Source organism: Rhinatrema bivittatum, chromosome 2, assembly GCF_901001135.1.
Source record: "Rhinatrema bivittatum chromosome 2, aRhiBiv1.1, whole genome shotgun sequence".
NCBI lineage: Eukaryota > Metazoa > Chordata > Amphibia > Gymnophiona > Rhinatrematidae > Rhinatrema > Rhinatrema bivittatum.
In genome coordinates this window covers 359,326,887-359,342,584 of record NC_042616.1, presented here as the reverse complement: position 1 = coordinate 359,342,584, position 15,698 = coordinate 359,326,887, and the positions used below count along the sequence as shown (strand labels likewise).

The following is a 15,698-nucleotide window of genomic DNA, read 5'->3' as shown; positions in this document are numbered from 1 at the left end:
TCTTTTTGTTACTGAGGTGACTCCAGAATTTAAATATAGTTTTTTTCTTGTTGGGTTGCAATGCGAACTGTCAGTTTTGCTCTGCACACACTCTTATGATTATTGCTATTTTATTGTAGTCATGATTTTCTCTGCCTTTCTGGAAAGAGTATTCATAAAAGAATACATTAATATTGGTTTAAGACATGATTGATTGGATCTGATGTTTATGTTCTTTGCTTTTTAGATGATATTGTATATTTATAAACCAATAAATATAAAATAAATGAATACAGATTAAGGAATTTTTAATGTTGGTAAGTGCTTGCAATAATGGAGTTAAAATATTCTAAAACATTTCACTCATGATGCGTAACAGCTGTTGTAGACTACTTAGCATGCACCCTACAATGGATTTCTAAGGCATTATTTATCAATAACAGTACAACTAGTAGGGTTCAGACCTGTATGCCTATAGCCTACCCATGTTAACCTTGGGCCTCAGGGTCCGAGGCCCCATAGACCACTCCTCTGAGCTAAACAGTAGAGGGACACTAACCTATGACCCCATTTTGAAGGGGAAAACTCCGGGGAAGGTCCCATTTGGCCATATCCCATCCTTCATCTTCTGTATACAAGCCAGAATCCTCTGCTTAGAGGAATGGTCTACCCGACTGGGCAGGGGTAGCTTTCTCCACTGGAATTTCTGATGTTACTTCCCACAATATGGAAGCTGGAGGGACTCCCCCCTTGAAGGAAACAAATCCATCATCCTGAACATGAGAGGCTGAAGAGTAACCCTCCTTGTCATTGTCCATCAAAGAGGTAAATAAAGTCTTCACCAGTTCTGTAATATGATCCCAAGGACTGTGTCCTCTGGGCCAGAGCTGGAGAAGAGTCATCTGAGACTAGAATCATACACCAGATTCCAGGCAGAGTCCACCTCTTGGGTAACCTGTGTTAGGGAACAAATAGAGACCAACAGCATGATAGAGCAAATGGGATCTAGTGGCAAAAGAGATTCAGGCTGAGTGCTTGGGGCAGATGATGCTGACTGGGCACTGGAGGGCCTGAAATATTGATAAAGGCGCCAAATGCAAAGGGAACACCTGAGAAAAGTCCACAGCAGCGTCCAAAGCTAGGCTTACCATCTGCCTGAAGGTGCCATATCCACTGATGGCACTAAGGGACCCATGTTTCAATGGCATCTGAGTCCTGGGCATCAATGGCGCTGGAGGCCAGGGTGCATCACCAATGATTTCCGCATGATTGGTGCCAACCGAGACTACTGCTTCTTCTTTGGTGCAGATGAGCCCCAACAAGGGGACAAGGAGCATGAATGTGCTCAGAGTGTGCTGGCTCCTCCACCCGGCACTTCCATGCATTGTTCAACCCCACTATGGCAGATCTGGATTCCGGTACCATAGGAGGGGAAGCCTTGCTCAAGGTGCCCTTGTTTATTGTGGCATGGAGGAAGCCAAAGGAGACCACGCTCTGAGATGAGCAACAGCTCCATCTGACTGATCTGCAAAGCTCCTCTATCATTCATGTTGGATTCTAGATGACATCCTCCGACAATCAAAGCAGCAGGCAGAGTTGTGGTCAAGTCCCAGGCATTTGTGGCCATATGTGATGTGTTGCGATCCCCCCTGCTGCTGCGCTACAGGAGGTCTCTTACCTTCCTCCAGAGGCCGCTCTGAAGCCAGGGCCTCGCCTACGTTCCACCCGGGACTTGCTCCAGGGCCTGAGAGGCCTAGCTGTGCCTGTGGCTTGCATGCCTCTGCGTTTGGACTTCCTGGTTTCCAGCCACGCCCGTTTCCCTAGGGGCTGGCCCGCAGCTCTCTACCCCAGTTATAGGACCAGCGGTGGGCGGTCCTGGCAAGCTCCTCCCAGGGAGTTGCCTTCTACCTCCAGTATTTAAGGACTTTCTGTTCACTTGCAAAAGGCCTTGGATCTGAGCATTACAGTCGCCTGTAACCTAGCTGATCCAGGTCCTCCATGTCTTGATGGCGCCTTGTCCTGTCTCTGCCTGATGTTCCTGATGTCTTCGTGTCTCTGCCTTGACCTTCGTCCTCGTCTGGTTCCTGAGCCTTCTGTCCTGTTGGGCCCTGGAGTGGCCAACAGGAGGGATTCGTCCCACGGGCTCTTGAGCTTCTGCCAGCCGAAGGGGCTTCGGATGTGAGTATCCCAGCATCGGAGTTCCTGCTCGCCTGGACCTTTCCTTCTTGCTTCAGCCCTTGCCCTGATGTCTTCAGTGTCTTGCTTCAGCCTGTCTTGGATGTCTGCTTCAGCCCCCGTCTGACGTCTTCTATATAAGGACTCTGTCTGCCCTCGCCTCTGTCCGGCCTGCTGCCCATTGCCGTTCCCTGCGGCGGGTCCGAAAGGGCCGGGAACAGTCGGAGGACCGTTCATTAGTCAACTTCCCCGTGTTGGCTACCATGGGCATGCAGGTCCGGCTGAGGGTTGGACTCCCTGCTTCTGTTCCTGCCTGCCTGGCTCACCATGCCTGCTCAGCTCACCTCCCACGGTGTGGCTTGGGGCTCCTCCTTGAGTCCTGCCGTGGCCCAAGGGCTCACCACCCGCCCGAGACGACCGCGCCCGTGCGCGCTCGTAACATGATGGGCTTCTTATAGCCACAAACAGTTCCTGAAGTCACCAAGGTAGCTTTCTTAGGACTGGACATTTTTCTTTTTTTTGTTTAATTTTTGGTTATCACTGAAAAGCACTGTTGAGGGGCTGCCGAGGCAGTGAAGCAAAAAGAAAAAAAACTGAAATTATATCAAACATTCAGAAAAAATAAAAAAACTAAGAGAGAGAGAGGGGTGCATGACTATGTGGAAACTTGGACCAAAAAAAAAAAAAGCCAGAGGGTTGATGAGGCAAAATCCGCGAGAACTCCCATATATGCTTTGTGGTAAAAACAACTTTACTGAGCTAAAGAGATGGGTCCATTCAGCATCATTAGATGATGTCACCTTACATGTCATAGATAATTCGGTCCTGCTAGTTGATGAAGCATCACAATGAATAAGCATTAGAGGTTTGTATACATTGGAGGTCTAGCATATAAATATTTCTCTCATGTATATTCAATGAGCATATCCTGAACTTGCAATTGGTTCTGAGATCATTTCTGTATGGGACTAGAGCAGCACTATTTTAGCAGATTCAGGAAACATTGCACATAAAAATATGCAATACACTTGCTCACAGGATCCTCAGCTTCATGGAGTTATTATAAGGAACTCCAAGAAACTATCACTTCCATCTTTAAACTTTCACTGGTCATGCAATTTTTTGTTTGCTTTTTTTTTAGCACATACTGGGGTAGATTTTAAAAGGTGCGCGCGCGTCCACGCGCATGTTATAAAATCCGTGGGCCGCACACACATGCACTCCGGATTTTATAATCCATGGGCGAGTGTGCGGGCGGGACGCATGGGGGGATTTTACCAAATTACGCATGGCGACGCAATCGGGCCTCCCCTAGTTCCCTCCCGGTCTGCTCCAATTAAGAAGCAGACCAAGAGGGAACTTCCCTACCCCCCTGCCTAACCTTTCCCCTCTCCACCCTGACCCCTACCCCCTACCTAAGTAAAATAATTTTTTTTAATTTTTTTTTTTATTTATTGCACTGTTGAAGCAGAAGCAACCTGGCCAGCACGCGCTTCCCTGGGACAGCATCTAATGGCCGCTGTCCCGGCTGGCCTCCATCCTGCCCCTCCCCGCCCAGACCACCCCTTTTTCAGGGCCCGGCAATTGTGAGCGTATTGGCACTTACACGCGTGGCTGGACCCATTTGAAAATGTGCATGGCGCACACAGGGGCCCAGCCATGCACATCTAAATATTGCATTCATAAACATGCTCTTAAATTGCCATATAATACTATACTTTTAAATTAACATCACTGCAGAGCTGGCAAGGCATACATCTTATAAAAGGATACATTTTTTCTTCACTATATAATGCTAAAATACTGGGATAACTATAAAGACAACTGTTAGGGTATCCCCCTTTTTATGGCAGTTGGGAAAAATAGTTGCTTACCTGGGTGTTGGTTTCTCCTGTGATTAAATTAATTTCTTCTGGCTTTGGGATCATGTATGTTGTTAGTTGACTCACAATATGTACTTGTTTACCGTCATGCCAAGGAAGGACTCCCATGTGGTGAAGAAAGATGTAGGCATACAGTGTACCATTATTTCTTGTTTTTTTTGGTACAGAAACATTTACAGTCCTAAAGAAAGAATAAGAAGTACAAATAAAGCTGAAAACATTTCTGCATTTACTTTTAAACAAAGTTCTATGCTTGTTCACATTTCTATGTTTTTTGGTTCTTCAGGAGTAGTACATTAGAACTAGTACAAGGTACAAAATTCCAGGAGCAGATATTTGTGCACAAGAACCAGTGCAGGCCACAAAATTCACAGTTATTACCTAAGTGATGATTGTAAACTAAAAACTAGCAAGTGACTTGGTGCTAGTCAGTGTTTTTCAAATGAAGTTACCAATGCACATATTTTGTGGCACCATGCTGGCTAAATATTGAGAATTTCAGGGAAATGTCAATGGCTACAAACAGCTAGTGTCCAAAATCTAATGCAACCAAAAAAATGTGTTACAAGATCTCCTGCACTAACTATACTGTGGGAAAATGCAGGAAATACTCATAAGCACTCCTGTGGCATATTGATTATCAGCCCATACCCATACTCAATAATCCAGAGGAGATCACAAAATCAGCAGTGCATAAGGGGACGAATGGAATACATCCAAGGGTTTTAAGGGAATTTAGAGAAGTTCTAACAGCTCTGCATGCTGATTTTTTCAATGCTTCTTTGAAGTCAGGACTGGAGACAGGAGGATGTGGCTTCTCTTCACAAAAATGGAGGTAACGAGGAGGCTGGGAACTACATGTCTAACCTCTGAGGTGAATAAATTAATGGAATCACTGATAAAACAAAGGATAGTGCAGTTTCTGGAATCCAGTTTACAAGATCTGAGGCAGCAAGGTTTTACCAGAAGGAGATCGTGCCCAACAAATCTGATCAATTTATTTGACTGTGTCACTAGTGTTTTGGATAAGAGGAGAACATTAGGTGTAGTTACTTGGGATTTTAGTAAGGCCTTTGACACAGTTCTGCATATCCAGGATATTATTCAAGGTACTCTCGATTATCCATAAAGTTATCCACAACCTCACTTTCCTCAACACCTCCACTCTACTAAAACCTCACACCTCCTCTAGACCTATTAGGAGTGCCTACCAAGACACCCTATTCGCCCCCCAAGCCAAAACTTCTATCAGAAAACGCACCATCCCAACAGCTGGCCCACACCACTGGAATGCGCTTCCACACGAACTGAGACGAGAATCCTGCCCGACTGTCTTCAAAAAGAGACTAAAAACATGGCTATTTAGCCAAGCCTTTCAGGACATTTAACTTATCTTCCATACAACATTGCTCTCTACTAGCTTTTTCTTCAGCCTATCCCTCTCACCCACCCCTCCCTCTACCTCTTGCCCCCTCCTCTATCCTCATCAGTCCCTTTATTTTACCTTACTTCCATCCCTTTAAGATGAGTATTTCAATTCCTCTGATGAGCTTTTTATCAGATATGTATAAATAATTTCCATTGATCTTAAAATGCAATGATCAGATCAGAATGTTACTTTTCTTTTTCCTGTTAAAACTGTTGAATTCGCTAACTTGTTTACTGTATCGCTATAAGGCGAAATTGAAGTTAAATGTAAACCAGTATGGTTTGTATCTCTACAAGAATATCGGTATAGAAAAAATAAAAATAAATAAATAAATATGCAACTTATACATAAACTGAAGACCCATGCTATGGGCAATAAAGTGATTTAGAAACAGTCACTTTAGACCCATACCCTGTTGAGTGGGAAGCAAAAGAATAGTGGTAAACAAGAGTTCATTCTGAGAAGAGGGGAGTTGCTAATGGTATGCTGCAGGGATTCATCCTTGGACTGGTTCTTTTTAACATTTTCATTAAGCAATATTGTGGAAGGATAATCAGGAAAAGTTAGTAATTTAGCAGATGATGCCAAACCTTGCAAAAGCATAGACACCCAGGAAGATGTGGAAAACATGAATAATGTAATGAAGCTGGAAGAATAGGCTAGAATTTGGTAGTTAAGATTTAATCCTAAAACAAAAATGCAGAGTCATGCATTTGGGTTGCAAAAACCCAAGGAAGCGGTACATTTTAGGGATGAAATTCTTCTAAAGCAGGATCTGGGAATGAACGTATCTCATGTTGTTAAGGTGGCCATTGGCAAAAGCCAGAAAGATACTTGGGTACACATAAGGAGAGGAATGGTCAGCAGAAAAAGTCCCTAGTAAGATCTCATTTGGAATACTATATACCAGTGGTTCTCAACCCTGTCCTGGGGACCCCCCCAGCCAGTCGGGTTTTCAGGATATCCACAATGAATATGCATGAGAGAAAATTTGCATGTTATGGAGGCAGTGTATGCAAATTTTCTCTCATGCATATTCATTGTGGATATCCTGAAAACCCGACTGGCTGGGGGGGTCCCCAGGACAGGGTTGAGAACCACTGCTATATACAATTCTGTAGACCACACCTTCAAATAGGATATAAACTGCATGGAGTCAGTCCAGAGGGTGGTTACTAAAATGGTCAGTAATCTTCACTGTAAAATATATGGGAGCACACACAAGGATCTAAACATGTAAACACTAGAAGAAAGGCAATATTGTAGAGATATGATGGAGGCATTTAAATACCTCAGAGGTACCAATGCTTAGGAGGTGGGTCTCTCTCAACAGAAAGGAAACTCTGGAACGAGAAGTCATGGGATAAGGTTGAAAGTGGAGATGCTAAGAAGTGATTTAAGGAAGCATTTCTTTACAGAAAGAGTGATGGAATGCATGAAACAGCCCCCCTGGTGGAGCTGGTGAAGTCAAGGTTGATATCTGAAATTAAGAAAATATGGAACAAGTACAGGGGGGATCTTTGAGAGAATTTTATTTATTTATTTAACATTTTTTTATATACCGCAGTTCTAGTAACAATGTTACTAATCACTTCGGTTTACAAGTAACTTTGGGATGACATAACGTATGAGTGTCTTACAGATAACAGGAAGTAAGAACTGGGATTTGGTTAGGATAAATATAAACAACATTGAACAGGATATAACATTTTTGAACAATGAATCTAACATAATTAGCGTTTTGATAATCAAGTAGCAGTCCTGTTAATGATTATAGGAGCTAAGTAGTTGTTTGGAAGGGCAGACTGAATAGGCTGTATTTTTCTATGCTTTAAGTGATTCCTGCTCATTCCAAATGCTGCCCACTCACTCTGTAGTACCGAAGTGGTAGCATGCTATTTATACAACATGAAGGGACAGTGGAAAAGCATGAACAAACAAGAGAACAAAATTCAAGGACCAGCCCCATCAATATATTTGGCGATAATCAAAAAACTCCATAGAACCATACTATCCTATTAATTGTTTTTCATTGTGTCTTGTCTAGGATTGTAAGCTCCAAGAAAAAAGGACTGTCAATCATCTATCTCTGTAAAGTGTTGCATACATCTGGTATATACAAATGATAATTTTGGATGCAGGCCAGAAATGAATGCACTGTACACAAAATATGATTTATATTTTTTTAAATTGGTATAACTGCACTGAAGCTGTGATTTAAACAAATCAGCTCCACCAGGGGGGCTGTTTAAGGTATGTATTTTTTTTTATTATTTTAAAGAGATTCAAAATGCTGTTCATTTTTTTTTTCATTAATACTTTATTGAAATTTTATCAATTCAACATTAATAAAACATAGGTATTCAGGATTACACCATAATAAAGAAAAAACAACATCTATAGGAAATGTGACGAAAGTCAACCACCTAATCTAGTCCACATTATATTTGGGGAGCGCTATAACAAGCAAAAATTTCCTACATATAATTCGCATCTTGAGAGACATTTAAATTTATATTCATCAAAACCTCAGCAATTCTCTAGTTTATCCTGGTATCTGCTCTTTATCTCTAAGGAAAGTTTCCAAATGAGTGGGATCATAGAAAACAAATTTATTTGCCTGTATTGAAATACAACATTTACAGGGAAATTTAAGGAAAAATAACCCTCCTAAAGATAATACCCTCTCTTTTAACACCAAAAAATGTTTTCTTCTCATTTGAGTGCTTCTCGCTACATCCGGAAATATCTGAATTTTCTTTCCACAATAAAGATAATCTTTATTTTTGAAATACTTTTGCAACACCATATTCTTATCTATTTCATTATTAAAAGTGACTAGAAGAGTAGCCCTTGTAGGGATGTCATCAATTGATGCCTCTACAAATGATGTCAAGTTTGGACTATTACCTTGTATTAAATCTAATCCTTCTTCAGGTCCTAAAGAGCTAACTTTAGATCTGGGTATATAAAAGATTTTTGACAATTCCATTTCTTTATATGAGGAGATTTGTAGTACTTCATTCATATATTTCCGAAGTAACTCGGTGGCCGATAAAAGTCTGATGATGGGAAAGTTAAGAAAGCGGAGATTCTTAGATCTCAAAACGTTTTCCATACCTTCAAGTTGTCTAGACATCACCAGACTATCTTTAATAAAGGATGTACTTGCAACTTGTAAATTCACCAGTTGTGTATTAACCACAGTATAATTACTTTCAATATTATTTAAACAATTAGAATGGTCTTGAAGTGTATTTTTTGTTTCTGTATTAAAAGACACAAATTGTGACATCGCCTGCGCTAGTAATCTCTCCATACTATTCACAGATTTCCAGACATCCAACAACGTCACATTTTTTAAGTCAGGTAAATCAACATTTAAACTTTCCAAATTATCTAAAGGAGTAGCCGCTACCACTGGCATTTCCATACCTCCAGTAGCTGCTACTAGATCCTTATTTTGAGAATTATCGTTAATTAAAAATAATGCACTTAAATTATTTAAATCTCTCACAATAATACTAGAATCTTGACTTTGAGGAGATGAATGGTGGCCGGGACTCTGAATTGAGCCTGACAAAAAAAGATACTTCCGGGTTGGGAATTGAAAAATCAGAGTTTGTCCTTCTTACAATATGTGAGTCCATGGGACCTCTTACCACCGAGGTTACAGGAGTTGAAGGAAAAACTTTTCTCTTTCTTTTCCTGCACATGTATAAATAGGAACAAGCTAACGATAGTAAAGATCACCGCAAGGGGCGCGCTCCTTTAGCAGTGCGCCGCAGGCCCCTGGTTATATCCAGTCTCACTCACGGTCAGGTGGTTTCTCAGGGGGGCGTGTCTCAACTTGTTCCGAAGAAGAAGTTCAGCGATGTTTTCTCAGGCTCACAGCAGTCCCACTGGCCGATTCCCTCCAGCGGGAGGAACTCTCTCCAGGTACACTCCCAAAATGCTGTTCATTTTGCAAAGTTCTCCCACAGCACCCCCACATGGCAGGCAATGCAAAAAAAAAAAAAAAGTCTTGAAAAAAAAGGTGAAATTTTCTGTTTTGTAGCTAGTAATAAACTGTGGATTTAATAATAATTAATCTGAATGAAATAAGTTCTGATTCAAGTTACTGTGAAAAGATTAGCATACTGTACAAAGGTTCTCCATTTCAAGCAAAAATGTTTATGGTTAATCTGTTTTATTGTGAAACGGTATAGTTGAGAAACAGCATGAAATGGAGCATGTTGGTTCCTTACATTCCCCATAAAAACATAAATTCTAACAATAGAAAAACTACATCACCTCACCTCACCACCCCACCCTCATCCATTCCTGAATAGGCAGAAAATTTTTCAGCACCCAGAGAAAACCATGTACATAGAGAGAGAATTCAAATAACATTGTTTAAGACAAGCTTCTGGCTTTTGGCTTTTAGAATGTAAATAGCTGAACCAAGACCTCAGAAAGATCTGTTGTTTCTTAAAGGACTGATGAGATGCTTTATAATCCATCAAGAGAAGATTAAGGAACAGATTACGCCAAGTCCAAAAGGAGGAGCCTGCAGCTTCTTTCCAGGTCAGCAGAATGGCTTTTTTGCCCAGCAGGCATGCTTCGCAAAAACGTAAGGTCTCTCCTCGGGATTTGAGGCATATTGGAGAGAGATGTTCAAAACGAATAGCTTCAGGACTCAGTGATATAGAATGTTGCATAATCTTATAGAGATATCTCACAATTCGTGACCAAAACTGCTAAAACTGCCCTGGAGTCTGTGGCTGAAACGAAGGCAAGCTAGTCTGACTGCTCAGGCTTCCAGTTGGTTTATGTTCCATGCCGACTCTTCTTCGTTCCATTGCCCTTGAGTCGTTAGCTCCTGGCAGTGGGCTCCCCATCCCCACAGGCTTGCGTCCGTGGTGAGCAAGGTCCATTCCTGTGGGGATAGGCTTGTTCCCTCGCTTCTTGTAGCCATCATTGTAGTTGGTTCCAAACCTTCTTGTAGCCATCATTGTAGTTGGTTCCAAACCTTCGCCAGTAGCCGGAGGGGAGCAGAGTAGTTTTGAGACATCGGGTTCCATCGAGACAGTAGGGAGTGTTGTAGGGGCCGCACAGAACGACTTCTATGGTTGATTCCATGAGTCCAAGGACTTGGAGACAGTCCCATGCCGAGGGGAGAGTGGAATTCAACAATTCTCATAGGTGTTCCATCAACCTCCTTCTCCTTGTAGGGGGAAGGGTGACTTTGTTCCCTTTGGTGTTGAACCGGACTCCCAGGTATTCCAGGCATTGGGAGAGCTGCAGGTGGCACTTCGGTGTGTTGACGACCCACCTGAGGTTCTGCAGTAGTTCCTTGACTCTGTTGGTTGTCTGCTGGCTTTCCTCTGCGATTTTGCTCTGATCAGCCAATCGTCCAGGTATGGATGCATGAGGATTCCCTTTTTCCTCAGTGCTGCCGCTACTACCACCATGATCTTGGTGAACGTTCGGGGAGCCATAGCTAGCCCGAACGGTAGGGCCTGGAACTGGTAGTGATGGCCCAATATCGCGAAGCGTAGAAACGCTGGTGGATGCAATGGATCGGTATGTGGAGATAGGTTTCTGACAGATCCAGGGAGGTCAGGAATTCTCCTGGTTGTACCTCCTTTACCACCGCACGCAGGGTTTCCATGCGGAAGCAGGGTACCTTCAGGTAGCGATTGATGGTCTTGAGGTCCAGTATGGGCCGAAAAGTTCCCTCTTTCTTAGACACGATGAAGTAGATGGAATAGTGCCCCGAATTTTGTTGGTGCGGAGGCACCGGTGTTATTGCATTTAGGGCGAGTAGTTTTATTAGTGTGGTTTCCACTGCCTTCTTCTTGGAGGGGTTGTGGCACAGAGAAATCACAAACTTGTCCAGAGGGATGCTGTGGAAGTCCAGGTAGTATCCCTCTCGAATGATGGATAGGACCCAATTGTCTGATGTTATCTCAACCCATCTTTGGTAGAAAAGGGCAAGCCTGCCCCCTATGATCTCTTCCTGTAGATGGGTCTGCTGATTCTCATTGCGTGTTGCGGCTGGGGCCTGGTCCTGAGGCGGCTCCTCTTTTGTTGTATCTGTTCCGAAAGGACTGCCCCTTGCCGGTAGAGCGGGGGGCTTGGTAAGTGTTTTTGTATGGTCTATAACGCTGGGATCCTCTGCCCTTGGGTGCCCAGGGAGAGGGGCATTGGTTCCTCTTGTTCCTGTCCTCCAGTAGACGGGGTACTGGGGACTCGCCCCAGGTTGCTTCTGAAGAGGAGTGATCCTCAAAAGGGCATTCTCGTGAGCCTCGTCTTACAGGATGCGTCAGCTGACCAGCTTCGGAGCCAGAGCTGGTTCTGGCTGCCACTATGAACGAGAGGCTCCTGGCTGAGGTGCGCACCAGGTCTGAGGTCGCATCCGTGAGGAATGATATTGCCGGGACTAATGCCTCGATTGGCGTAGTTGCGTCCTTGGCCATAGCCAGGCAAGCGCGTGATTCCACGGCGCAGCAAGCAGCGATCTGTAGGGTCATAGCTGATACATCATAAGACTGCTTATGCCAATGACAGACTGCCGTCTGTCATTGGCATAAGAACATAAGAACATGCCATACTGGGTCAGAGCAAGGGTCCATCAAGCCCAGCATCCTGTTTCCAACAGTGGCCAATCCAGGCCATAAGAACCTGGCAAGTACCCAAAAACTAAGTCTATTCCATGTTACCGTTGCTAGTAATAGCGGTGGTTATTATCCAAGTCAACTTAATTAATAGCAGGTAATGGACTTCTCGTCCAAGAACTTATCCAATCCTTTTTTAAACACAGCTATACTAACTGCACTAACCACATCATCTGGCAATAAATTCCAGAGTTTAATTGTACATTGAGTGAAAACCTGAGGGAAACATCACCCTCGACTTGCATGGTGGTGCGCTTTGTGGTGGCGCAGACCAAGGCGTCAACCTTGGGAAACCTCGGGAGTTCTTTCGCCGCAGGGTCCAAGGGGTAGAGAGCTTCTAGGGCTCGACCCCCCTTGAAGGTGGCCTCTGGGGCGTCCCATTCCAGGTCGATCAGTTGTTGTACAGCCTGTAGTGTAGGGAAATGGTGTGAGGTTTGGCGGACCCTGGCCAGGAAGGGGCTCGCCTTGGACTCGGCTGTGTTGCATGTGTCCGGAATGGCCAATGCCTTCAGACTCGTGGATACAAGATCCGATAATTCGTCTTTTGGGAAGAAGCACGTCATGGTGCAATGCGGTTCCGTTCCTGGAGGGAGTTCCCCTTGTTCCAGGGGTTCTGGTTCCTCCTCCGAATCATCTGTGTCCCCTAAGGGGAGGTATTTGTCCAGGGGTGGCTCATCTGGTGGAGGCCGGGAGGGCCCTGGGAGGTTCTGGGCCACTGGCGGGGGTTGTGGTTGTGCCGCTGGTGGTCCTGTCTGTACGTGGATGTAGGATTGTAGTTCCGCGAAGAATCCCGCCCAGGTGAAGTTGCCTGAGACCGCATTGGGTCTGGCGGCGCTCCCCGAGGGGCCCCACTGAGGGGGGGCCGAGTCGGGAATAGAGAGGTCCGGGGTAGTCTCGCTGGTAGATCCGGAGTCCCCTACAGGCTGAGGGGGACTTTGTCTCGGCTCCCCCCGAGCTTCTTCACACAACAGACACAGGGCGGAGGTCACCTCGGGCTGTGCCGCTCTCAAGTGGCATGCCGGGCAGAGGACTGGGCCTTTAGCTGTCTTGGACAGTGGTGCCATGATTTGCGTGTGTATCAGAAGGCGTTTGACAAAGTTCCTCATGAGAGGCTTCTAGGAAAAGTAAAAAGTCATGGGATAGGTGGCGATGTCCTTTCGTGGATTGCAAACTGGCTAAAAGACAGGAAACAGAGAGTAGGATTAAATGGACAATTTTCTCAGTGGAAGGGAGTGGACAGTGGAGTGCCTCAGGGATCTGTATTGGGACCCTTACTTTTCAATATATTTATAAATGATCAGGAAAGAAATATGACGAGTGAGATAATCAAATCGGCAGATGTCACAAAATTGTTCAGAGTAGTTAAATCACAAGCAGATTGTGATAAATTGCAGGAAGACCTTGTGAGACTGGAAAATTGGGCATCCAAATGGCAGATGAAATTTAATGTGGATAAGTGCAAGGTGATGCATATAGGGAAAAATAACCCATGCTATAATTACACAATGTTGGGTTCCATACTAGGAGCTACAACCCAAGAAAGAGATCTAGGTGTCATAGTGGATAACACATTGAAATAGTCGGTTCAGTGTGCTGCGGCAGTCAAAAAAGCAAACAGAATGTTGGGAATTATTAGAAAGGGAATGGTGAATAAAATGGAAAATGTCATAATGCCTCTGTATCGCTCCATGGTGAGACCGCACCTTGAATATTGTGTACAATTCTGGTCGCCGCATCTCAAAAAAGATATAATTGCGATGGAGAAGGTACAGAGAAGGGCTACCAAAATGATAAGGGGAATAGAACAGCTCCCCTATGAGGAAAGACTAAAGAGGTTAGGACTTTTCAGCTTGGAGAAGAGACGGCTGAGGGGAGATATGATAGCGATGTTTAAAATCATGAGAGGTCTAGAACGGGTAGATCTGAATTGGTTATTTACTCTTTCAGATAGTAGAAAGACTAGAGGGCACTCCATGAAGTTAGCATGGGGCACATTTAAAACTAATCGGAGAAAGTTCTTTTTTACTCAACACTTAATTAAACTCTGGAATTTGTTGCCAGAGGATGTCGTTAGTGCAGTTAGTATAGCGGTGTTTAAAAAAGGATTGGATAAGTTCTTGGAGAAGTCCATTACCTGCTATTAAGTTCACTTAGAGAATAGCCACTGCCAATAGCAATGGTAACATGGAATAGATTTAGTTTTGGGGTACTTGCCAGGTTCTTATGGCCTGGATTGGCCACTGTTGGAAACAGGATGCTGGGCTTGATGGACCCTTGGTCTGACCCAGTATGGCATTTTCTTATATTCTTGTACAGATGCGCGTGCCGAGAGGCCTGGTTATGTGTTCCGGGTGCACCTACTTTGTGCGCTTAGGAACGGAAGATGCGTGCGTGGCTGCGCGCACCATCCTAGTTGTGTGCTCAGTCCCCTTTGTGCATGTCACTGTGCGCCCGGCGTATATGCGCACAAGTATTTTATGCGCCCAGCTCGCTGCTGTGCACATGGCTCAGTTGTGTGGACAAGCGGCGACTAAGGGGGGGAAATGGCACTGGCGACCACGCGGGCAAGATGGCGCCCCCTCCACCCTCCCGGAGGGTCTCCACGTGGGAGGACCCTCGAGCCGGATTGGGGTCTAGCCTGGACGGGGCTGCTCAACCTAATTAGACAGACACCGGAGGGGCGATCTATGCGGTTATCTGAACCTCGGACGCCAGAGACTTAAAGAAAAGTTTTCTACCTTACCTTGTCTCGGCGCTTCCCGGTCTCTTGCTGGGCGGTCTCCAGCTGTGGGGGGGAGAGGGGAATACCTTCACCGCCGCGCTCGGTCTTGCACCCGCTGCCTCTCAGCCGCTCCTTTTTCAGGGGGCTAAGTTCACGGCGGGTCGACGATCAGACCGAGGCTGCCTCTCAGCCGCTCCCTTCACCGGCGTCTAAGTCCACGCCGGGACAGAGGCTTACCTCTGAGGGATCTCGGAAATCACTTCAGGAATTCTCGACTGGGGGAGGGACCCTTAGGTATCACCGCAGGAGAGCGGGCTCCTCTCTTTCTTCTTTGAATTTGGAGTTTGGTTTTCTAACACTGTGCGTGTGTGAAGTCCCGAACTGCTATGGAGATAGAAAAAACTGAAGAACAGAGCCTTGTGCACGGGTATATGTAGTGCTAATGTCATGCTGAAATCTGACTCCGTCTCCAACTGCTATCAGGAGCACACTATACCCATTGGTCCTGAGTCCCTCTGCTACATGCTAGGAAATATCCCTTCTGATATTAGTAAAATTTACGATGCCAATGTCAAACCGCTCTTATTTATTTATTTGCAGCTTTTATATACAGACATTTGTTTAGTCACATCACATCGGTTTACAATTAACATAAGGTCTAGCAATAGTGCTTTATAATAATAATAATAATATAATAATAGCAAAAACCAAAACAGGTTAAAACTATGTAACGATTGAAGGAATTGAAGATACACGCTCTTATAGGACAGTGCTTAAAAAGGAGAACAAAACGCAATTAAATAATTTTTTTTTATATACCGACATTTGATCTGAGATATCACATCGGTTTA

General features: G+C 44.5%; 1 protein-coding gene across 1 annotated transcript in view; it reads right to left on the bottom strand.

The window, feature by feature from the left end:
* Positions 1-15,698, bottom strand: part of CLPTM1L (CLPTM1 like) — a 358,381-nt gene that overhangs the window by 310,705 nt on the left and 31,978 nt on the right. The window contains 1 exon segment of the mRNA XM_029589936.1: positions 4,029-4,218. Coding sequence (XP_029445796.1) covers positions 4,029-4,218 — 190 coding nt within the window.